Raw genomic sequence first — 26,723 nt, 5'->3', positions numbered from 1 at the left:
CGCGTCCATCCTCTGTTGACGACTGGTTCGCAACCTGGAAAGAGTCCAAGGCTTGCGCGGACTTTGTCAACGAGATTGGCTCGACTGCCCAGAAGATGGGGGTGAACGATGGCCTCAAGCGGATGAAGGCGGCCTTGGCTAAATCCCATCCGACTTTCTCCTGGGCCGAGGCTATGGCTAGCTATCAGGCTCTGCTGGATGAAGAAGATCGGGCTCTTCTTGCCGAGCTTAACATCGCCTTGACCGACGACAATGATGATGATGATGAGGCTGCTGAGGATGAGGACCAAGAGGGGGCTAGGTCCGAAGAGCACAATGGGAGTACAAATAATCAGACCGACCCCCTGCTGCATAGGCCTTTATGTTGTATTTATTTTGTTTAATTTGCCCTGGTAGTACCAGGCTTTAGGATGTAACTCTTCGCAACTTCAATGAAATATGTTTCCTTCTATTTTGGCCGAGTACCTTTTATGTTTGTCGATTGCAATTTGCTTCTGTTTCAAGTGTTGTTTTTCGAACTGGTTAAGTCTTGCATGATAGTGTTGGTCGGAATTAACTTAGTTAAAAATAATTTGACTTGGTTAAATATAATTCAACTCAAGTAAAGACGAAATTCAACATTGCAACCGACTGGTTAAGTCTGATAAAATTGAAACTGACTGGTTAAGTCTATTTATAACTCAAAAATGACTGGTTAAGTCTTTCTATAACCTGAAAATGACTGGTTAAGTCTTTACATGTATGACCTGAACTGGTCCGAGTGATTACATGCCCTACTTGGCCGGTTTACATCGTCTATGCCCAAATTGAAATTGACAAACATTATACATAGTACTTCTTGAGGTTGTCCACATTCCATGGCCGAGCAAGTGGGATGCCTTCAGGGTTCTCGAGTTGGAATGTGCTACGTTTGATTACCTTGGTGACTTTGTAAGGACCATCCCAATTAGCCCCCAACTTGCCTTTAAGGTGTGAGAGCCCTGTTGCTTCAACCTTCCTGACCACCCAAACTCCGAGCTGGATTGGCCTGTTTTAACTCGACGATTGAATTGCCGAGTCACCCTCTGCTTGTAGCGGATCGACCTTAACAATGCATTACCCCTTGTTTCTGGTAGTAGGTCGAGGTTGACAGGCTTCTCTTCTTCATTTTGCTCGAAATCATAGAAGGTGATTCGGGGTGATGGGATGCCAACTTCTACTGGTAGAACCGCTTCACTGCCATATATCAAACCGAACGGGGAGTGCCCAGTTGCTTCCTTAGTGGTTGTCCGAGCAGACCAAAGAACTCCGGGTAGGTCGTCTACCCAAGCCCCTTTTGCTGCGTCGAGGGACTTTTTGATTCCCTTGAGCACTATCTTGTTGGCTGCTTCAGCTTGACCGTTGGTTTGTGGTCGGGACACAGCTGAGAACCTGGTCTGTATTCCAAAACGAGCACAATACTTCCTAGTTGGTCCGCTGTTGAATTGCCGACCATTGTCTTAGACCAGGGCCCGAGGTACTCCAAACCTTGTGATTATGTTTCTCCAGATAAAGGTTTGGACTTGCTTGTCAGTGATGGAGGCGAGGGGCTCGGCCTCTGTCCACTTGGTGAAACAATCTATGGCCACTATGAGAAACTTGCGCTGACCTGATGTTGGAGGAAAGGGGCCGAGTAGATCCATGCCCCATTTGTCAAATGGCAGAACTGCTTGAATGGAAGTGAGGGGGTGGCTGGGGCTCTGGGAATATCCGAATGGATCTGGCAGGATGGGCATCTCTTCACCAGTTCTTGTGCATCTGCCTTGAGAGTAGGCCAGTAGTATCCAGCCCTTAGAGCTTTTCCAGCTATAGTTCTCCCTCCTTGGTGGCTGCCACACGCCCCTTGGTGTATTTCCCTTAGGATGTAGTTTCCTTCTTCGGGAGTTACACACTTCAGAAGTGGGTGCGTGTATGATTTCTTGTAGAGTTGCTCATCATGCCATAGGAACCAACCTGCTCGGTGCTTGATCCTTTCGGGCTTCCTTGACTTGTACTGGGAGGATTCCGTCCCTTAAATATCCGACCACTTCATCCATCCAAGTAGATGTTCGATCTAGAATCAACTGTTCTTTGGCATTTATGCTTGGCTGGCGAATTACCTCCCACATGATGGTCCGAGGAGCTGACCCCTCTGCCGAGCTGGCCATGCGAGCCAGAGCATCGGCTTGTTGATTTTCCGACCTGGGTATGTGGCTGATATGGAAATGGGAGAGCTTTTTGATGAACTCTTGGGCTTTGGCCAGGTACATTCTCATGTTATCCTCCTTGGCCTCGTACTCTCCTGAGACCTGACCCACTATAAGTTGAGAGTCTGATCGGGCCTCAATAGCTGTAGCTCCCGCCAAAATGCAAAGCTGAAGTCCTAGGATGAGAGCTTCATATTCTGCTTCATTGTTTGATCCCAGGAATTCGAACTTGATTGCATACTCCATTTTCTCTCCAACCGGGGGTTTGAGCACTAGCCCCGCTCCACACCCCGACTTGGTGGAGGAACCATCCACGTACAGTTCCCACTCTTCTCTCTGGTCGACCGGGGGCCGAGTTGTGCATTCAGTTATAAAATCAGCCAAGGCTTGAGCTTTTATGGCTCTTCTGGGTTCATATTCTAAACCAAAATCAACCAATTGGTCGACCCAGTCTGTCATTCGACTGGAATGATTCCTGCTTTCTATCACCTTGCGAAGGGGTTTTCCGGTGAGAACTTTGATCTGGTGGGCCTGAAAGTAAGGTTTCATCTTTCTACTAGCCATGACGAGGGTGAAGACCATTTTCTCCACCTCGCTGTATTTTGCTTCTGCCCCTCGAAAGGCATGGCTAATGAAGTAGACCGGGTGTTAAGTCCCTTCCCTTTCGGTCACCAGCACGGCACTTAGGGCGTATTTCGATACGGCCAGGTATATGAACAATGTTTCCCCCGGTAAGGGGGACATAAGTTTTGAGAGTGTTGAAAGATGAAGTTTGAGGGAGGTGAAGGCTTGCTCAGCCTCCTCGTCCCAGGTGAACTCTTTTCTCTTAAGGGCCTTGAAGAAGAACAGGCTCTTATCAGCCGACCGTGATAGGAATCGTCCGAGAGCAGCTAGGCATCCTGTTAGACGCTCCGAGGGGATTTCATCTCCAGCACTGCTTTTATCTTGTCGGGGTTTGCTTCAATACCCCTTTCATCAACTAGAAATCCGAGGCACTTACCCCCTTTTACCCCAAAGACGCACTTCTTAGGGTTGAGCATCATACGATACTTCCTCAGTGTGCTCAGCGTCTCCCTTAGGTCGGCTGGGTGATCAGAATGGGCCTTGCTCTTGACTATCATATCGTCAACATATACCTCTATGTTCCGACCCAATTGATCACTGAAAATTTTGTTGACCGTCCGCTGGTAAGTGGCTCCGCTTTTTCAGTCCGAATGGCATCATTTTGTAGCAATAGACCCCTTGGGGAGTGTGAAAGCGGTATGAACCCGATCATGTTCTGCCATCGGGATCTGATGATAGCCTGCATTTGCATCCATGAAGCTTAAGAGGGCATAACCAGCCGTGGAATCGACCAGCCTATCAATTTTGGGCAGTGGGTGGTTATCTTTCGGACAGGCCTTGTTCAGGTCTGTGAAATCCACACACATGCGACAAGCCCCACTCGGCTTCTTCACAAGTACTACGTTGGCTAACCATTCCGAGTACTGGCATTCCTCAATAAATCCTGCTTCGAACAGCTTCTTGACCTCGATCGTCGCAGCCTTGCATCTTTCCGGGCCTTGATACCTTAGTTTTTGCTTGACTGGCTTGTACCCCTCCTTGATGTTGAGTTCATGGCACATGATTTTGGGGTCAAGACCGAGCAAATCTGAGGCTTCATAGGCAAACACGTCCTGGTATTCCCGTAGCACCTCCACCACCTGTGCTCTTGTTTCTGGGTTTAGGGCCTTACCCACCCTCACAGTTCGACCGGACTCCGCCCCCATCACTACTTCTTCATCTTCCTCAGCTGGCTGAGGCCGTTCGTACTGCTTGGGGTTTCTGTGATGTATACCCCCAGATTTTTGGTGAACTTCTTCTCTTTTCCTCTTCTTCGAGTCCTCTTGGACGTCGATTCAGTTCTGCTCTTCAAGCTGTTAACATAGCATTCTGCCCGGCCTGCTGATCCCCTTGTATTTTTCCGACCTTCCCCTCATCTGTTTCGAACTGCATGAGGAGTTGGTAGTGGAGATAGAGCCTTTGTTTTGTTCAGAGTGGGTCGTCCCATTATTATGTTGTATGGTAGAGGATGTCGACCACTAGGAAGTCATCGGTAGGCTTCTTCCCTTGCCTTTCTCACCCATCCGAGTGGGGAGCTTTATCGACCGACAGGCGCACGGAGTTACCCCCGAAGCCTATGAGTGGCTGGTCGAGTGGTGTGACATCCTTCTCACTGTTTTCAGCTTCTTCAAGCATTCTAGAGTTATGATATCGGCGATGACCCGCTATCAACAAACGCGCCTTACCCGGGAATTGGCTACTTTGAGCTCGATGACCAGGGGTCATCATGGGGTACACTACTGGCCGACTGGATCCCAAGTCATTATGGGGCAGTCCGACCAGCTAGGCTTGACCTCTAATACTTGGTGTTTGAGGTTTTGGAGGTGGGCTTTCCTAGCTCGGCCGGTTAGGCCTCCTGAGGCGAAGCCACCTGCGATGACTCCAATGAAACCTTCCGTATCCCCACTATTGGACTGACCGACCTTCTGCTTCCCCTTCTCCTCGCTTGTATGCTTGATATAGCGGTTCAGCTTCCCCTGGTCAGCCAGGTTATCCAATCCTTTCTTCAGTTCTCTACAATCTTTTGTGGTATGACCACATTCTCGGTGGTACTCACACCACTGGCTTTTGTCTCTACGGTAGGCTGAGGTCCTGATGGGTGGGGGATTGGGTAGCATGGACTTATGTTAGATGTCCAGGTATATTTCTCTCCGATTTTTGTAAAACGAGGGTCGTTTCCATGATCTGTAAATTTGTCCGACCTACCGCCTGTTTTTTGCTGTTTGGGCTGATCTCTGTTGCTGCCTTCTTCCTTTCTCTTCTTACTACCCTCTTCCGAATGACGGCAAATGTCTGCCGCTTGGATGATATCGGGCCTTGCCATGGCCTCGGAAAAAGTTTTGACTTCACTTTCTGCCAATGTCCATCTGAGCCGGCCAGGCTGCAATCCGGACATGAGAGCAGCGAACGCAACAGCATCCTGCAGGTCGGATACTTTTAAGGATTCTTCATTGAACCTTTTTATGTAGTCGGCTAGACTTTCGTTCTTCTCCTGTTTGACTCCCATGAGGTGTAAACTCGTCTTCTTTTGCCTCTTTCCGGCCACAAATTGATGGGTAAACATGTCCTCGAGTACCGCGAAATCGGTGATGATTCCGGCCGGCAGCTCTTGGAACCAATTCAGCGCGAGCCCCTTCAGAGTGGTGGGGAAGAACCGACACCATGTGGCCTCGCAACTGGTCTGTACACTCATCTGTGCCTTGTATGTGGCCATATGATCTTTGGGTCGGTTAGGCCCGCAAATTGCTCGATCAACGGTGTTTTAACTTTCCCTTGGGTAGGGGTGTCAATGATCTCTCGACTGAATGGGGTCATGAACTTCAAGCTTCCATTACCTAGTTTTAGAGGTTTGGACTATGCCGAGTCGCCTTGCCCTTCTCGCTGAGCTGCCTTGCGATCTAAGAACTGACGGGCGTCATACCCCTGACTGCGACGCTTCTCGTTAAGAATGTTCCTAGCGTCCTCCGGCTTGCGACCAGGATTTCCCCTCGGCGACCTGGAGACGTGAGTCTCTTCTCTTCGGAGGGCAGTTTCCCGATGAGCCGACCTCTCCCCAGGTGGAGGGCGCTCATCCTGCCGAGAAGGTGCCCTGTGAGACCGACCAGGTTCCCGACCTGCTGACCTTTGCCGGTTAGGCTGGCCCTGATCAGAGCGGGGATTGCGTTCTTCCCTATGAGATTGTCTTGGGACATTGTCGTCGCGTTGCTGGAGGTTGAGTTGATTCTGACCTTGTCCTTGTTGGAGGGTGGTCAGCATCTGCATGATGCTTTGTTGTAGGGTTTGTTGCAGCTGAGCTGCTATAAGTGCTATATCAGCTGTGAGTAAGGGTTGGGGGTCAACATGTTGTATTTCCCGAGAGGGGGATGGCTGATGTTCCTGAGAGAGCTCCAAGTTAGGGTCCAGTGTATGAACTGAGGGGGATCGTGTTCGTGCAGATCTCCTCTGTTGGGGTGAAGGTTCCCTCTCGGTCTTGGGGTTGGGAGACTGTTTGTTACAGGCGTTCTTGGATGGTGCCATAGCTGACTAGCACTGAGGTTAAGTCCTACTGAGTAGCAAATGAACTTTTTGAGTAGTGGCGAAGTAACTTTTTGTACTATATATCCCCACAGACGGCGCCAAACTGTTTCCGTCTAGAAATTAAGGTTAATGGTCTGTGCTGAGCAAGTCCTTAGGTATGAGCAGAGCTGGTTATCAGTTTGCCGGAAACCTGCAAAACACAGAAAAACTACCCCGGGGTTGTTCCGGGATCGCCCCTCCGACGCTCAAGTCAGTTGATGATTGAGGTAGAGAGAGAGTCTAGAGTGAGAAACTCAAGTTAGTTAGGTGAGAATTGAATACCTTTGCAATGATGTGACAAGAAGTATTTATAGTAGTGGGAATTCCTAGAAAGAGGTGTGCTGGATGAGACAGCTCACCTAGGGATTGGTGACACCTTTTCAAGAATGATTCTGGTGGGACCCATGGATTCCCAAATGCTTGTTAGCCATGCTGTAGTTTGGTGGGACCCACGGAGCTTAGGTGGCGGTGCCACATGGCACAAGATTCTTGGAGGGATTTAATGGGCCCAAACATTATTAAATTTTTTTATTAAAGTACCACAATGTAGACTATTATACTTGTATTATAGTCTATTATTTGATTATTCATATTACTATTAGGTGATTATATTATTATCAAATAATATTATAATCATGGTCAAATAATTAAGGTTAACAATAATAATCATTATAATTACAATATTTTGCAATTCGTCTTTAAATAACTAGAGATAACATATTTTCGTTAGTAAAAACAATGAAAGATATAAATGTAGAGTGAGAGATAAGGAGTTAATGCATTCTACTACCTTCACATAAATGAAAGTGGGGTGAGAGTTTTTCATATGTGTCAATTTTAACTTGTTAGCAATAAATGTTAATCAACTTTTGATTTTCCACTAGTGCTTTATAAAATCAAAATAAGAGTATTAGATATATTAGTGATCAAAGTTATGTATAGGCAAATATATAAATACTATTTTTTTTTTTGTTAAATTAATTATCATAAGAGATAATTAATAATTATTATTTTTTTAAAGGATGAATTTTAATAATTATTACTTCATAATAAATTTTGAGGGGTAGTATTTACGTTAGGAGTAATATTTATGTTATTAATGGTCAATTTTTTTTGTCTACTAAGGTCAAATAAGTTTCAATCAGGTCCAATAAGATCTAATAAGTTTCAATCAGGTCCAATAAGGTCTAATAAGTTTCAATCAGGGCCAATAAGATCAATAAGTTCCAATAAGGTCCAATAAGTTCCAATTAGGTTCATTCAGGTCCAATAAGATGAATTAGGTCCAATCAGGTTTAATAAGTTCTAATAAGTTCAGTTCAGGTTCAATAAGTTCAGTTCAGATAAGGTCCAATAAGTTCAGGGCCAATAAGTTGAAGAGAACGCACCCTAAATGCAGCAGAATACATTAAAATTTATACAATATGATAAAACACCTTTTGAACAATTAGAGAGTTCCCACTTAAGAATATTTATAGTTTCACTACACAATGCACATAGGACTAGATGCATATGTAGAAGTTGGTCCACAGTTCTAAACACAAATACATTCAATCCAAAGTGGTAAACATTCAATCCTAGAAGTCAAAAGACCCCAAAAATAAGAATGGTAACAATAGGGGTTTTTTGACCCTTGAGTTTTGAAGATGACTTAACCACAAAAGAGATATTGTATTTTATTTATGATGTTGCTAGGTAATTCATTATCGAGCAAAGAGAATACTTGATCAAAGATTAAAATGGAGAATTAATCAAAGATCGAAGTGAAGATGTTCGAATGATGAAGTATCAAGCTTGGAGTGAAGATTAGAATACATTATGGTGTATTTAATATCTTCTTGTTAAGGTTGAGTGAATGCTCAATTTGGTTTTTGTTGAATTCCCAAACGGAACTTGGTTCTGTTCCTATGAAAGGAACAGACACTGGCACAGTTAGGAAAAAGGTTAAGGAACAGACTTAGAAACAACTTAAGAAACCCCTAATGTTTCCTAAGTGATGTGCCTAACATTGTTTGTGCGCCCAACTGGTTAGTTAGGAATCCTAAGTTAGTTTTGTTTAGATCTACTATTTTAGGGAGTTTTTTATTAGTTTGTTAGGAAAAGATATAAAATGATTTTCTGATTTAATTAGGATAATATCAAACCTTTTAAATCTTATCTTTTATATTTTAATTAAACCAAAAGATTTTGTTTGCAAAATCAAATATAATTTACGATTATAAAAAGATTTTCTTTTTAAATACAAAATTTCGGTTTTAATTAACTTATTGATAAAGATATTTTCCTAAAAACGATTTAAACAAATTTTTTAATTACTCCCCAAATAACCAGAAATCACGCCTAAACACACTACTGCTACACGTTTGTAGTTAGTGGTTAGTGGGCTTAATTAATTTCTTTCCTAGTCTTAATTAATTTAATTAGATTAATTATTTCCCAAGCATTTACAAATCATGTAATGTTTTACTGCTTCTTATGTTTAATTTAAGTAGTGGGGTGAGTGGGTTATTTATTTCTCAAGAAATATTCAATATAAACTAATTAATTAATTAAGTTATGGACATCATGGGATAATGGACTTAAGTAGTGGATAGTTTATGTCTTGCCTAAATACTCTATAAATAGGCGCTTAAACCTTAGATTATTTTGTGTCTGACTTTTACTAGTCACACCAAAATTTGTCTGACTTTTAGGATTCACACCAACGTATGTTTGACTTAGCTAAATATCCTTAATTGTTTTAAGAGTCAGTGTTGTTCCTAATAGAATTCATACTTACTTTATTTGAGTTATTACACTTCTGTTGTCTTACAAATTCTATTTTTGGGTAAAAGGTTTGAGTGAACTCTTATAAGTGTGAGAAGTTTTGAGTGAAGCGAGAGAAATAGAAAGTAACTTCGAGTGAAGTTCGAGAGGAACGACAGTTGTGGGAATTGTTGTTGGGAACTTGAGTTTAGGAACTTAAGTTGTGGCTCGAGAGAAAAGTAATAGGTTGTAAACAGAGTCGTTTGGTCTATTATAGTGGAAAGTTTGAGTTAAAATCCTTTGTGGTCGAGGTTGTTTCTTCCTATTGGGCTTATTTCCTCGCTAAAATCTCTCGTGTGCTCTTTGTGTGTTCCCAATTTAATTTTTAATTTCGCAAAAAGTATAGCATATTCTCTCACTATAATTCACCCCCCTCTTATAGTGCTCATATTATACAACAATTGGTATCAGAGCGGGAACTCTAAAAACACAGGAAACCCTATTGAGTTCAAGATCTTGGAAAATATGAATACTAGATAGAAACTGGAAGAAGGATACTCTACACAAAGGCCACCAATGTTCAATGGCAAGTTTTATACCTATTGGAAGAACAAATAAAATGGAAATCTTCATCAAAGCCGACAATTACCAGGTATGGAGAGTCATGAGGTAGACGATTTTGAAGTCAGTACCACTAATGACAAGAACGAGGTAATTTTTAAATCCATCACTAGGAGAAAAAAAGGAAGGGCTACGCTGGAAGGGCTGCGCGCGTATTCTTCAAAACGCAACCCTTCTTTATTGTAGGATTGCGGTTTCATATAAAATGCAGCCCTTCGTCCTAACCTCGATTTGCAATGAAATAAAATCGATCACCCGCTAAACGTCGAATAATCTCCAAAACTATCTCAATTGGAAGAATTATTAATATTGTGGCCTTCTTCTTGATGATACCTTCATTGTTTTTTTTACTTAGGATTTAGTATATTTTACATGATACTAAATATTTTCTATACGGTTCACTTATATAAACTTCAAACGTTTTTAAATACCTAATTAACTCCTAAAATCATGTGTCAAAACTAGGTCATATGTTTAATTCCCAAAAAGCCGAATTTCTTAAACGTTTCCTATATATTTAATTCGAATTATGTATAGTCAATTTCATACCTTTGCTAAATATTTAATTCGGATTTTTCAGGTCATAATTATAGACATCGCGAATTATGTACTGTATTATTTATATTTTAAGAATTTCATTGTCTTATTTAGTCTAGAAATCGTGGCAATCACATTAATGATACATATAGGATAACATATTAATATTCAGTCCTAAAATCGTGCCAATCAAATGATAGTAAATATTAAAAAACCCTAAGTGTAGAATTATGTCTTCTTTTTCATTTTCATAGAAATCACCTTATTTAGCACATATATCTTGGCAATCACATAAATTATGCAAATCGTATCACATAACCTTATTTGTTCCTAAAAACGTGGCAATAAAATGCTTTAAATCTTATAAAATCCTGGTTAGCATGTCTTATTTTTCGATTTATTTTTTGATATCTCTTTGTTTGAATACAATGACAAATCTTTAAAAACTTTAAAATTGACTAATTGATAATTGTTTATACCATTTCCAAATGATAAAAAAATTATTCTTAAATAGAGAATAATATTTCTTACAAAATCATTAAATCATACAACTTACTATTTAATTATTGTAATTGAATTGATCTAAAAAATCGAAATAATGTAGCTATTATTCAGCAAAATATATTAAAAAGACTAAAATATATAAAACTCTAAATAAAATACTAATAAAAAACATAATATATTATATAGATGATAACAAAATATAAAACTAATATAGTCTAAGAACAAATCACTAAAACTAAGAACAACTAACATAATCGAAGATAACAAAACACACGACTAAAACTAAGATAATCTCAAATTCATAAAACTACAAACTTAATTATTTAATAGGCTACAATAGTCATAGATTTTGACACATCATATTCAAACATCATAATTCTTCACTTCCATCACGAAAATATTCAGTAGTATTCTTTGCTTCTTGCAAAGCTGTTCAATTTGGTTACAAAAATATATAATTTGACCAACGTAATCCATGGTTACCTTTCCTTCATCTTCTTCTAATTTTTGTAATTTGCCACATGCAACCAAAATCTTCTCATCAATAATCGACCAAAACTCTAAAAATTCAAAAGTTGCCTCGTTAACTTCTTTGACATGCTTGTCGATTTTAGGATTCATTGAGATAATTGTTTAGATTTGAGAGTTTTGAGAGTTATAGATGAAATGAGTTAGACATGAAATGAATTGATATATTGAAAAAACAAAGAGGAATTTGCCTCTTTTATAGATGAAAATGGTCGGTTTTCCTTAGGGTAAATTTAATGGATTTAGGTGGAAGTTGCTATTACATTTATAAGATCTGACCAATTTAAGTCAATTTTGAAAAAGACATAGTAATTGATAGGTTGCATTCACCGATTTTTACAATGGTATATCAATGCATTTAATTGGTAGGAAGACATATTAATTGGTAAAATACTTTTTTTTTTAATTTTTTAAATTTTTGAAGGGAGAAATTCATATACTTATAGGTATAGTACATTGTTATCAAAGCATTCAATTGCAATAGCAGATCTAATAGTTGGCCATCAATGTAAACAATAATCAATGAAAAAAAGATATATGAAAAAGGTAAATATAATGATATGTTGGCCATCTAACTAACTTAATAAGAAAAAAAAGAATAATATAATGACTAAATTTGACGTACAAACTTGTTATTTCACTAGGAACACTACAAGAGGGGGGGTGAATTGTAGTGTGGAACTTATTGCCAAAATAATGCGGAATTTAAAACATAAGCAATAAGGAACTGAAAGTGCAAGAGAGATTTTTACGTGGAAACTTCTTGTCTCAATACAAGAAGAAAAACCACGACCTGCTCAGGATTTAAACTCTTCACTATAATAGGAAATCTCCTATGATTCAACCTATTACATACTCAAGTTCCACTCGGAACTCCAACTCTCTCACAACCTCCACTATATACTCTAGACTTAACTCTAAGTCTTTCAAGAGTTCCCACAACTCTTTACAAAAGGTTTACTCAAACCCTTCACCCCTAGATAGACTTCACCCTAAGTCTACGCATACACAATAAGAACTTACTCAAGTTCCTTACTCGAACTTACTCAAGTTCCTAACTCGAACTTGATACAAGAATTCACTCAAACCCTTTATCAAGTTCCCATTACAAGAGTTCACTCAAACCCTTAAACCCCAAACTCAAATACAGACGCTTGATAATTTGGTTTAACTCTACTATATAGAAACTGAATAACTGTAAAGGAACATGGCACTCGTAGAAACTGGAAACTCAAAGGAACTGACTCAACCAAGGAATAGAAAATATAATTCTTTTGTAATGCTATTCCTTAAGTGGAATGACATAAGTCTAACACTATGGAAAGACACTAGTCAGACACTATGGAATGACACCAGTCAGACAATTTGAAACTCAATTGAACTTGTATATTTATAGTAGTCTTTTAGAATGAACGTGGGATTAATCATGTGTTAGTGGTTAAACATTATCCCATGATGTTCCTTACACGAAGGAACACGTTCCTTATCATGTCCCATGATCCCATGATCTCAATATGAACGTGGATATATTTTAGCCACAACTCCTAAGTAATAGGAGTTCCTTGAGCTTTATCCGAAAATCAGTTAGTTTATAAAACAGATTTATCATTAAAACTCAATTTTAATCTTTAAGAAAATATTATCTTTTAAATAAAATATTCATAAAAACCGGATAAATATTTTCTTATCTTTTTCAAAAAACAAAATCTTTTCCTTAAAAGATTTTCTATTAAAACTGATTTTCACTTGGGTAAAACTGATTTCCTATTATTTAGGCATGACTTACTCAACTTCATAATTGTACCGTTATATTACTGCACGCCTAAGTCTAGTTCCTTGTAATAGTTAGTTCCTTTAACTTAGATTAATAGACTACCACGTCTGTTCCTTTAGAGAGGAACAGACAGACAATTTCTTTAACAATACTCATTATACGTATTATAAATCTAAGCTTTTTATTTTCCAAAAACTGAAAATATAAAATTAAATTAATTAAAATCATATTTCCAAAGAAACCGATTTTATTAAAAACTTATCTTTTATTTTAAAACTAAAACTTATCTTTTAAAACTAAAACTTATCTTTTATTTTAAAACTAAAACTTATCTTTTATTTTAAAACTAAAACTTATCTTAAAACAACCAATGCAAATTATTTATAAATATTTAACCACGTAGAGATTTATTAAGAAATAAACTCTAAATAAATTCTTATAGATTAAGATAATAATTTGCATCAGATTTATTGACTCTTAAATACTTTTGACTCTAAGTTCCACGAGTTCCTTTGACCTTACGAGTTCCTTTAGACCTTGTTCCATTACCTTTCATGTTTCCATATACTTACATGAATCCTAGAAAATAAACTCATATTTTATGCCTTTATGCTCCATGCTGTTTCAACTCAAGAACCGCATGTTGATAGCTCCACCTTTGGAACTTCAGTGTGCTAGTTCCTTTAAGAAACTTCGCACTCATAGTTCCTGCTCAGGAACTTCTAGCTTGTTTCAACTCTGAAACGTTATATTGCTGCTCCCACTCAAGAACTGCTTCAGAACTTCATATTCAATGTTCCTCATAGGATGTACCTAGGAACCGCTCTATTTGTGTTCCTTATAGGAACTCTTTTAGGAACTACACTTGTGGGAAGACCTTCATGATGTGATATATTCAACCTTTGATGACTTGTTTCATGTTAATGTAATATGCACATCTCAAACACACATGTTAGTTAGATAATCATCATTTGTTTACAATCATCAAAATACTACATGACTCAACAATTTCCCCTTTTTTGATGATGACAAACATATGATGATTATCACAAATTAAGCAATAAACGATGTACTTTAATTCCCCATAATGAACAAGTCGTGCATGTATATGAAGGAGATATCAACATAAATAAACACATCATATAAAGAACATTCATCATAGAAGGATATAGGCTTAACTATACATTCATCATAGAAGGATATAGGCTTAACTATAGTTGACCTTAAGCATCATACATATTCTTCCCCCTTTTGTCATTATCGAAAAGGATCATTTTACACACATTTATTTTAGGTAAATCATATACACGTTATTTTATATGCTGCACTTACCACCATTAAGGTTAAACACTTGTTAGTCCCAAAAGCCTCAAGAATCTCAGTTTTCAAACTTAGGATGCATGTGCTACACAAATTTCCAACTCACAATCCAAAGACCCAATTTCAAAAACCATTGAAGGAACTTGACAAGTAAGAAAATAAAAGTCAAGCAAAAATCAATTTTGAAGGTCAAGAATGGATTAAGAGGTAGAACATTGTAATATCCGGCTCAAAGAAATATGAAAGAAGTTTGTGGAAATTTTTGAGTAAAAGGAACTTGAGATATTTTGTGTGCTCTATGGTTTAGACTTATAATAAGAGGTTCTCAACAATAATTATAGTTAATCACTTCACCTCACACTTTTTAAATCTCTGTCAAACTCCACCACATTCACCTTGATATATATCTATCAAGTTCACTTTACTTAACTAATCAGCCATGAGGAACTCATTGAGTGAAGAAACTTGAACGAATTCATCTTTATAGTCAAGTTCTTTCAATCATTCGCTTATGTTCCTCTTCTCAAATCATCAAATCCATGAGTAAACATTTTCACAACCATATATATGACATATTGAATTCTAGAAAATAATAAAGATTGGATCACCCTTGTTTAATTTTTTTTTTTTTTTTTTTAACAAGGGTGTCATTACAAGATGTTGTACTTTTTCTAGAATGTCACATTTACCTACCACAAAAAAGTAAACATATATATCGATTCCTTCCTTATTCCCCCTGAGTTCTTTACCATTCCTTCATCATTAGGAACTTATATGAGTAGCTCCATCTAATGATATATCTTTCTGAGCATCAATTGTTAAAACATATAATACTTGCTTCTCACTTCTTCCTTAACTTCCCCCCAAAATGTATTTACCATTTATCACTCTTTATGTATCATTGAACCATAAAAAGTCATGAATTTTAATTTAGAGCACAGGGAATTAGGATATTTGAAGTGACAGATATGAATGGAATGATACATTAATTAATCAAAGGGTGTTTGAAGAAATATGGTGTGACCTGTTGATAGTTGGCTAAGAATAGGTTTGTTCCCTCTAAAAGTTAAAAGAAATGAAATATATTAAGGGAATTTACCATCTTGTTCCAACAAGGTTTCTTTCATTGTATCTTTGGCAACTTAGGACTTTCATGTTTGCTAGCATCCACAATTCTATTATGAGACCTCTACTAACTCTTAGGCAAGGGAATATGCCTTTACGACACAAAAATTAAGTGTAACATATTTACTCTAGTGTGCATATAATCACTTCAATTTTAGTACATGTAAGAACCCAATTCGACAAAACTTTTGGAAAAGAACATGTTTAGCTCAAGTCATACTTCATTAAGTCTTGTTCCTCTAAACAGTCCATGAATAGGTGAAATTATAAAGAACATATATTCACATAATTTAAAGCAAGACTTTTAAAATTTATGCATTCAGATTAATAAATTTTAACAATGTAATATATTAATGTGAATAGGAACATCATAACTTAAGTCATATTTCACCATGAATATAGAATTACCTCAAGTACTGGACTGATTTTGATGACTTACTTTTGAATTCCTGAACTGTTAGTTCCATCATTTTGATGTCTTCACATCTGATGGATACTTCCATTCCAACTTGACTCATACTCATCGTTCTTCAAAAGTTCCTTGACATGTTTTGTCATAATATCATTATGCTCCAAGAGAGTAGTTGAGTTCCCTTACATGCTCGTGTACTCATTTGCGTATAAGGTTAGCAAAAACTCTTGCATAAAATAGTTAGTGTACCAAATATTATCCATATTACGATGTACAACTACTAAGTCAATTCCTCTTGAAAACAGAAATTATTGTTAATTTTGAAATCATTTTTCAAGAAGAAACTTGATGTTGTTCCTCGTAGATTTTCAGAAAAAGAATTATTTTAAACGCATTGAAAATCTATTTAGAACAACCTAAATCCCATGTAAGCAACAAAAAGAATATTCAATTATTTCATGACCTAGCTATAAAAGTTTCCTCAAAATCAATACCTTTGTTTAGTTGTTCCTCTCAACAACTAAGTTGTATAGAGTTCCTTTGCCTATGTTTCTGTGAATGAGCCATAGGTATACTTCTTATGTTCTAGTTAGAATCAAGAAACTCGATTGTTGGAATTGTTTGTTCCTACTAATTGGGCAGGAACTTTGCTTACACATATTCATTGAGTTAAACTTTTATTTGATGAACTTGAACTTGATCTTCATTTTTAAGCTCTTCTCCATACGTTCATATAGCTGGCTATTATTACTTTTTAGAGTGACATATTTCATATTAAGAACTCTAGCTCCACAGGAACTTGTGAGTTCAACATAAAAATTAAAAACATCTTTAACCTGTTTTCTGGGAATAAACAAGTTTGTTCATAATAAATATGTCAACTCTTTATAACACATTATATATCATTTTGCTATAAGCTTGTGTTTGTTTAACAATTAGAGGTGCATTTTAACACTACCTCATCGCTTCTATTTTTAAAGTTCCTTAGATGATTCTTATTGCTATTAATTCCAAAACACTTAAATCAAATGCTTAAGAATATAATACCAATGTTTTCTCCTTTGAAGATGTCATAGGATGTCTTGTTGATCAACTTATAATCATCCTTTGTTGATGATTTAGCAAGTGATATCGATTGCTTTTTCTTACTTGTTCCTTGTTCCTGCATATATCATCAAACTTGTTTGGAACTTAGTTCCATGGTTAGATCTTGAATATAATAATTTATGAACACTTATACTTTAATCTTCTTAGCAATGATTCACATTATGTGAATACTTATCTTTGCGATTAAAGAAAGAGAATCAAGTGTTCCTTAAATAACTATAAACAAGAAAAATCTCCTCAAAATTCTAATCTAAACACTTAAAATGCCACGCAAATTCATATGAAAAGGTTCAAGAATTTGTATGCACACCAAATTTTGAAAGAAGATAAGATCACATACTATCTTCATGACACAGTATACAAACGTTACCTTTAGGAACTAGATATAAGATATACCTATAATCAAGTTCCTTGGTCTAAGTTTGTCAACCATGATGAAGTTAGAATGTTATTATTTTGATAGATATAAGTAGATCATCCTCAATAATGACTAGTCATGTCATGTTGTTAGGAACCAAATTGAGATCCACAAAGTATGTGTTCCCTACTTGATTCCCTTCAAGTTGACATTTCTAGCTTTTATGAGACAATTTAATTGCAAACAACCAGAGTTAGTGAACTTTAAAAACTGTAAACATAAATGCTTCATTAATCGACAATAAATATGTATACAATGAAACAAGAACTTAACTTACCAACATTTGATTATTAAACAGTCTTACCATTTTACGTTGGTTTCTGAAGCTACAGTTCCTTCATCATAAGCATATAGCGAGAGTAATGTTGATTTGTCTATCATCATATGCTTGGAACATCTTGTCAGCTATATCTTACGAGTTGTTCCCCTCACTAAATATTGTTTGTTCCTTCATTTTGGGTGTCATAAACTAAGAAATATAATCCATAAAGCGAACCCAAAAGAAATACTTTGTGCATTTTAATATTAGTAGGTTAGTCAAAGAGATAATATATTAAAGCATATAATGAAATAAAGTTCCTTAAAAAATATAGTCTCATATGAAAGGAACTTCTGCTTTGTTCAATGAACTAAATATTTCAAAAGAATTGAAACTTGTTCCAAATGTTGGATATTTCTTACCATTTAGTAGTTCCACTAATATTAGTTTACCATCGCTTCCTTCAAATCAATAGTCAATGTTTCTTGATTTGAGAAGCTGATTTTATGCATTTAATTTGGTGGAAATAGAATAAGTAGGCAATAGGAACAATTTGCTATTATAAGAGAATAAAGCACTAGACTTTAATTACTTAACTCACTTAATCACTTAGTCAGAGAACTTAGAACTTCATTAATTAGATCCTATATAATAGTTATTTAGATTAATCATGAGATTAGATCATAGGATCATGGATTTACACGTTGTTCCTTTCCTTGAGGAACAAGCACATCATGCGCCACTTGTATACGTTCAATTGAACGTGTTATATCCAGTATCTCACTTCCTAAATTCTAGGAAATTGTTAAGCATGATATAATTAATAGAGTTTAATTTCATTCTTTTAATAATATCAAGAAGGTTTTCTTTAAATATAAAAGATTTAATTTTTTTTTTTATTAAAATCTTTCCATAACCAAAAAAACTTTAAAATGATTTAACTTAGTCAAAATCTTTTTCGTTAAAACCTTCCTAAATTTAGCCTTAAAACTTCTATTATTATTGAATGAAATATAATTTAATTGTTGATTCATGCTTAATTACTATTCTATGATATATTAGAGTTCTTTGAATCAATTTAGTTGTGCCAATAAGTCTGTTCCTTTCAGAGGAACTAGATCATTCTCTTATTACATCATAAGTTCCTTTACCAATATTAATTATATCCGTAGACAAACCTACAAGATATAATTTTACTTGCACAAAAACTTGAAAGAAGTTAGATTGAAATAATTCATATATATGTAACAACATAAAACAACTTCTCTTTCATAACCTTCTTCAATCATGTATTTATAAGAGATATCAAAAATCAAATTTGATAATAATAATGACCAAGATATATAGTATGTAAAGATTATTACCCAATTTCCTAAGAAATATATTTCACCTTTTACATACTTTTTCTAGCTTTTGTAGTCATAGGAACTCATGTCTAGAACTACTTTCTAGAAACAACTAACCTCTACATCAAGAGATGTCAGTTCCTTTCACATTACCTGCAAAATAAGCAAGTTCTTGGTTTTTGGTACCCAAATATATGTTGGGTCCTTTCTTGTTAGTAGGAGCAACATAAAATATCCATATTCATGATGACGCACATATCTACCACTACTAACAAGGAACATCATGTACCGACATAAGAAATATTTCAAATATTCATGATGTATAATAAAACTATCATTTGGCAAATGAATAATAATATGAGCGTATATAACATGCCAAAAATAATGGATTTTCCTTAAGATGAGAAACCAAGTTCCAGAGACACAAATATGCATTGTTCCATATAACTTGTTCCTTCAACTATTTCTAGTATATGATTCTTTGATATTTTAAAGAAATTGGAAATCTGAATTTTGTCTTTAGAAAACAATGTTAAAGTTATCCTAAATTTCTATAAAAACATCAAAGCCAAATAAAACAATCTTACTAGAAATACTATAAGGAACAAGTTCCAATGTAATATATGCGTATAAAGAATATCTCAAGGAAGAGATACTTACATCAAAGGGGTTGTTCATAATCCTTGAGTGACTTTTAATTGTGTATAAAAAGTCAGCCTTCACTTGTTCCTTTGAATGACATCGGGTGGAGTTCCTTTCTCGTACGTGTTCTTTCTTCTTGCAGGAACTTAACTCAGCAGGGTTTCCTGCTTATCAATGAGTTCCGGCTCTGATACCAATTGTTATTTCACTAGGAACACTACAAGAGGGGGGTGAATTGTAGTGTGGAACTTATTGCCCAAATAATGCGGAATTTAAAACATAAGCAATAAGGAACTGAAAGTGCAAGAGAGATTTTTACGTGGAAACTTCTTGTCTCAATACAAGAAGAAAAACCACGACCTACTCAGGATTTAAACTCTTCACTATAATAGGAAATCTCCTATGATTCAACCTATTACATACTCAAGTTCCACTCGGAACTCCAACTCTCTCACAATCTCCACTCTATACTCTAGACTTAACTCTAAGTCTTTCAAGAGTTCCCACAACTCTTTACAAAAGGTTTACTCAAACCCTTCACCCCTAGATAGACTTCACCCTAAGTCTACGCATACACAATAAGAACTTACTCAAGTTCCTAACTCGAACTTACTCAAGTTCCTAACTCGAACTTGATACAAGAATTCACTCAAACCCTTTACCAAGTTCCCATTACAAGAGTTCACTCAAACCCTTTAACCCCAAACTCAAATACAGACGCTTGATAATTTGGTTTAACTCTAGTATATAGAAACTGAATAACTGTAAAGGAACATGGCACTCGTAGGAACTTGAAACTCAAAGGAACTGACTCAAACAAGGAATAGAAAATATAATTCTTTTGTAACGCTATTCCTTAAAGCAAACTAACACTATGGAAAGACATAAGTCAACACTATGGAAAGACACAGTCAGACAATTTGAAACTCAATTGAACTTGTATATTTATAGTCTTTTACAATGAACGTTGGATGAATCATGTGTTAGTGGTTAAACCATTATCCCATGATGTTCCTTACACGAAGGAACACGTTCCTTATCATGTCCCATGATCCCATGATCTCAATATGAAGTGGATTATTTTAGCCACAACTCCTAAGTAATAGGAGTTCCTTGAGCTTTATCGAAAATCAGTTAGTTTATAAAACAATTTATCATTAAAACTAATTTAATCTTTTAAGAAATATTATCTTTTAAATAAATATTCATAAAAACCGGATAAATATTTTCTTATCTTTTTAAAAAAAAAATCTTTTCCTTAAAAGATTTTCTATTAAAACTGATTTTCACTTGGTAAAACTGATTCCTATTATTAGGCATGACTTTACTCAACTTCATAATTGTACCGTTATATTACTGCACGCTAAGTCTAGTTCCTTGTAATAGTTAGTTCCTTTAACTTAGATTAATAGACTACCACGTCTGTTCCTTTAGAGAGGAACAGACAGACAATTTCTTTAACAATACTCATTATACGTATTATAAATCTAGCCTTTTATTTTCCAAAAACTGAAAAGATAAAATTAAATTAATTAAAATCATATTCCAAAGAAACCGATTTTATTAAAAATTATCTTTTATTTTAAAACTAAAACTTATCTTTTAAAACTAAAACTTATCTTTTATTTTAAAACTAAAACTTATCTTAAACAACCAATCATTATTTATAAATATTTAACCACGTAGAGATTTATTAAGAAATAAACTCTAAAAAATTCTTATAGATTAAGATAATAATTGCATCAGATTTATTGACTCTTAAATACTTTTGACTCTAAGTTCCACGAGTTCCTTTGACCTTACGAGTTCCTTTAGACCTTGTTCCATTACCTTTCATGTTTCCATATACTTACATGAATCCTAGAAAATAAACTCATATTTTCTGCCTTTATGCTCCATGCTGCTTCAACTCAAGAACCGCATGTTGATAGCTCCACCTTTGGAACTTCAGTGTGCTAGTTCCTTTAAGAAACTTCGCACTCATAGTTCCTGCTCAGGAACTTCTAGCTTGTTTCAACTCTGAAACGTGATATTGCTGCTCCCACTCAGGAACTGCTTCAGAACTTCATATTCAAGGTTCCTCATAGGATGTACCTAGGAACCGCTCTATTTGTGTTCCTTATAGGAACTCTTTTAGGAACTACACTTGTGGGAAGACCTTCATGATGTGATATATTCAACCTTTGATGACTTGTTTCATGTTAATGTAATATGCACATCTCAAACATACATGTTAGTTAGATAATCATCATTTGTTTACAATCATCAAAATACTACATGCAGGGGCGGACCTATGAAGGGTCCTGGGTGGCACAGGCCCCCCAAAATAAATAAAAAATTCATTTTTCCTTGCGTCAAACGTGCAGTAAAGACAGCTAAAAGGACTTTTCCGTGCCTCTAATTTAACATATTGAAAGTTGCTCCAGTGGTTAGTGCTGTTATAATTAACTTGATTCCATGAGCTCTGCGGTTCGATTCTCTTTGCAGCCATTTTCTATGAGTTTTGCTTTCCTTCTATTTCTTTCTCTGTCTAAGTTTTCTTTTTCTTTTCCATTTTTGATTTTAAATGAATGCCTTTATTTCACTTGAAAGCTACAGATCTACTTCCTTTTCTAATCAATTTTTTGTTTGACATTTATTGTCTTAAATATGTTTTCATTCTCACACACATCTTAGTTTATAACCATCATTTATCTATTCACACATTTTTAAAAAAATTGTTTGATTAGTTTTCAAACAAATACAATAATTTGACTATTATTAGTGCACTTTTTAGAATACTAAATTTGACCAAGTAAAAAAAATTTAATTATGATATATGTTGAACTAGTTGATCTCTCAATGTTATACTTTTAAGTATAAACTAGTATACATTTTAGTAAAGTTAAAGTATTAAGAAATGAATAGTCAATTTGTTATTTAAGAGTATAACGTCAAATAACTAGGTATGTTAAAAAGATAGATGAATTATTAAAATATATTACAAGAAAAGTATTTATAATAATTGATGTATCGAGTGTAAAGTTTTAGCTTTGTCATCAAAAACTCAATTTCTCATTATCAATATATGTCACGAATTACTGTCCAATTTCTTTAGTGTGTTTCTAGATAGTTTCGTTAGGACCCCCCAAATTCAAAATCCTGGATCCACCCCTGACTACATGACTCAACAAAACTAAACCTAAAAATTAAGTATTATTATTTGAATGACATTTAAATCACCAATTTTGCGTAATTAAAGGTCATACAATAACATGACAAAAAAATCACTTTCATTAGATAAATAATGCAACAAAACTCTTTTTGTAGGTGGTATAACATCTTCGTTGTTCATGTTGATTTTTTCAAATGGGGAATTCGACATAAAAAATGAGCTCAGTGAGGCTTGTAATGAAGTCTTGCAATGAAGAAAGTATAGTGTCATATATTCTAGATCAATATGAATTCTAGAATCCTTGATTGTAGAAAAAACATACTCCGACATATACCAATTATTCGAAGTTAAATGTTCTGGATCTGGATCTGCGGCATCCTTGCAAACTTGTATAATTTAACATGACCGGAACGGAACATTGTTATTACCATACTTTCGTGATCAAAAAAATTAGAATATTCCACTTTAGGATGCCAAATCATTAAATTTTTTAGGTGAAGATGGTGTGTCAAATGATTCATATTCATGCTCCATTATTCAAAATAATTTAAAGGTGGTCGGATGTATATGAATGTGTTTATGTTATGTTTGGGTAGCAAGATTTCATTTCAAATTCTGGATTTGGATGAAATCTATTGTTTGGATGGCATGAAATTTGAAATTATGGAATTTGTCCAAATTCTTATCAAAAGCCTACATTAGTAGAATTTGAAATTCAAGTTATTACCTTGTCATTTGAAATTCTCTCCTCATACATATTCAACTCCATGAATATCTATATCCCAACTTCACTCATTTCTCTCTCCTTTACTAAAACCATATTTTTTCCCTCTCCTCCATCAAACCCCCATTTCTATCTCCTCTATCAAACCCCCTCTACAAAACAATGATTAGGAATTGAAATACAAACTTTAAATTCTAGATTTCAATTCCATTATTTGAAATGAAATACAAGTTTCCAAACACTACCTTAGGGTATATGAATTTTGATTGTGTAGTGCTAGGTAAATATGATTCTAATTAGGTTTTCCTCCAATAAAATTATAAGAAATCTGAAATTCCTTATTAAATATTGATTGAATCAGTTCCTAAAATCACATATTCAAATTAAGGAATGATTATGATTTAGGTGATAAACTTGCACATGAGTGAACATTGTAATTGATTGAATTTCGCATGATTAAAGGGGGGTTAAAATTTTCGGCCATTACAATAGAGAAATGAGAAACACGTGGCTATTTATCATAGTTGGACAATGTTTTAATTGAAAAACTACCATGTAGGATTAATGGGGTTGAGAGTATCGAATTCGAGGGGTAAATAATGGAGCAACTTTCAAGTTTATACACGGGACAAAAAAAGAGCAAGATTTATTAGTATATACTTCAAAATATATAGAATATCTCTATTGTATAAGTCAAGAGGGGAGCAATGATATCCCCTTTGAATTTACATATTCACCCCTCCATAACATAAAAGTTAAAACCATTAAACACATAAACTTACATGAACTTGCCAATAAAAAAGATTCAATTAAATTAAATTTAGATCCAATCAACTAAAAAAATTCATAATCAAGAACTTACAAAAATTAATACCAGAGACAATAAATAAAATATGTCATTCTCATTACAGAGACAACTCATATACAAAATTAATCACAAATACAAACTCCAAAAAAAATTCAGTTTTTTCATTACTTGAATATACAATTTTATCACTTATAGTTACTTTAAAAATGTTTTTAGATACTATTGTCTATTTGTAAGTTTTAAAATACTTCTTAATCGCCAAATGAAGGTGAACTCAGATACGTAGTTTTATAATTTTATTTTTCATTTCTTTTTATACCGAGTAATAATTATGACTAAAATGTCACCGCACGCATAGCGTGCAGAAAAAGCTAATAATCATATATATATATATATATATTGGTTTTGGTTCGAAATATAAATTAAAACGGGTCGGGTATTACCATATGCCCTACAAACACCACTCAAAACTTCACCTAAAACCCTCCTCCAAACCCTTTCTCTCCTTTTGTCTTCTCTTTTCTCCATCCATCTCTCTCAAACTCAAAGACTTCAACAATGGAGAAAACAACGCCGCCATTACCAACCGAAACAATCTCAAAAGCAGTCACAGCTCTCCTCAAATGGAAATCATCAAACTCCTCATCTCAAAAAACCCAACTCCTCCCAACTGACGAATTCCTCTACTTAGTCTTAACCCTAAACAAAATCCCCGCTAAACCCCGCACAAACGCGCACAAAATCCCCCTCCCAAACCCCCTCTTCACCCCTGAAACCTCCGAGTTTTGTCTCTTCGTGCACGACTCTCTCTCTCAATCCGCAAAACAAAAGGTCTCCGAACTCTCTCTCCCAATTTCCAAGGTAATTAAACTCTCGAAGCTAAAGAAAGATTACAAGGCGTATGAGCAGAAGAGAAAGCTGTGTGATTCCTACGACATGTTCTTCTCTGATAAGAGAATAATCCCTCTTTTACCCAATGCGATTGGTAAGCAGTTTTATAGGAAGAAGAAGATTCCAGCGCCGATTGAATTAGGGAGAGGTAATTGGAAGGAACAGATTGATAGGATTTGTAAGTCTGCGATGTTGTATTTGAGTACAGGGACTTGTAGTGTGATTAAAGTTGGGAAAGCGTCGATGGGTAAAGAGGAGATTGTTGAGAATGTGATTGCTGCGATTAAAGGGATTGCGGAGGTGGTGCCGAAGAAATGGGGGAATGTTAGGGCTTTCCATTTGAAGTTTTCCGAGTCGTTGGCGTTGCCGGTTTATCAGAAGGTGCCGGAAATGGGGTTGAAGATTGCTGGGCTGGGTGAGGGTGAGGAAAAGATTGGGGAGGAGAAGAAGAAGGTTGTAGTTGTTTCGGGGGCGGGGAAGGGGAGGGAGAAGGAGAAGGTGAGTAAGAAGAAGGGGAGGATTCATGAGGTTAAGTATATGGATAATGTAATTGGGGATGTTGGGATGGTTGGAGAGGACGAATCGGGGAGCGAGGATGAGGAGGAGGAGAAGGTGGTTGAGGTTGAAAAGAGTGATAATGGTAAGAAGAGGAAGAAGAAGGAGGTGAAGGAAGTGGCAAAGTTGAAGAAGGATGAGTCGGGGAGCGAGGATGAGGATGAAAAGGTGGTTGAGGTTGAAAAGAGTGAGAATGGTAAGAAGAGGAAGAAGGGAGATGGGAAGAAGGAGGTGAAGAAAGGATTGAAGGGTTTGAAAGAGAAGAAGGATAAGGTTATGAAAAAGTCTATGTCGGAGAAGAAGTCGAAGAAAAGCAAGATTTTGATGTAGTTGACAATATGCTGATGATCATTCTCATCATGGTTAATTTGTATGTGATATATCACTTACTGGTTATAGAAGAGAATGAATGAGACTCAATTTTGATGTTTTTAAGCTTGTTAGATAGAAGTTTTTTTAATATAGGTTATCTTTTATCAATCATTGATCTGGTTTATCGGATTGCGAAATTTTTAGCTACTTGGTGGGATCTGGATTATACTCTGTTGTAACAGCAACTATTTGAGGAATTTAAGTGTTTAAAATTTTGTTAGTTTCATCTTCAAGCTTTAAAATTTTACTGTCTTTGTGTTGATTTTATCTCGGCAGCATTCTTATGAGTTATACATTGATTCCTCTGTTGTAACAGCAACTATCTGAGGCATCTAATTGTTTAAAATTTTGTTAGTTTCATCTTCAAGCTTTAAAATTTCACTGTCTCTGTTGATATTTATCTCGGCAGCATTCTTATGAACAATGCATTGATTGTCCTTTAGATTCTTCTGAGTTGCAAATGAATTCGTATGATAATCCATACTCAACACATTGTTTGCTATCACAATCTGTCTTGCC

General features: G+C 35.7%; 2 protein-coding genes across 2 annotated transcripts; one reads left to right on the top strand and one right to left on the bottom strand.

Moving 5' to 3' along the window:
- Positions 1-4,812: 4,812 nt before the first annotated feature.
- Positions 4,813-5,520, bottom strand: LOC130590764 (uncharacterized). The gene has a single exon (XM_057393310.1). It carries the CDS (start codon positions 5,518-5,520, stop codon positions 4,813-4,815), a length of 708 nt encoding a protein of 235 aa, XP_057249293.1.
- A 19,306-nt stretch (positions 5,521-24,826) lies between these two features.
- On the top strand, positions 24,827-26,424 carry LOC104888891 (uncharacterized). The gene has a single exon (XM_010674000.3). It carries the CDS (start codon positions 24,945-24,947, stop codon positions 26,160-26,162), a length of 1,218 nt encoding a protein of 405 aa, XP_010672302.2. The 5' UTR covers positions 24,827-24,944; the 3' UTR covers positions 26,163-26,424.
- The last annotated feature ends 299 nt before the right edge of the window (positions 26,425-26,723 follow it).

The sequence above is a fragment of the Beta vulgaris genome, chromosome 3 (genome assembly GCF_026745355.1).
Source record: "Beta vulgaris subsp. vulgaris cultivar EL10 chromosome 3, EL10.2, whole genome shotgun sequence".
Lineage (NCBI taxonomy): Eukaryota > Viridiplantae > Streptophyta > Magnoliopsida > Caryophyllales > Amaranthaceae > Beta > Beta vulgaris.
Note: the sequence above shows the minus strand (reverse complement) of the source record. Positions and strands in the feature narration are given on the sequence as shown.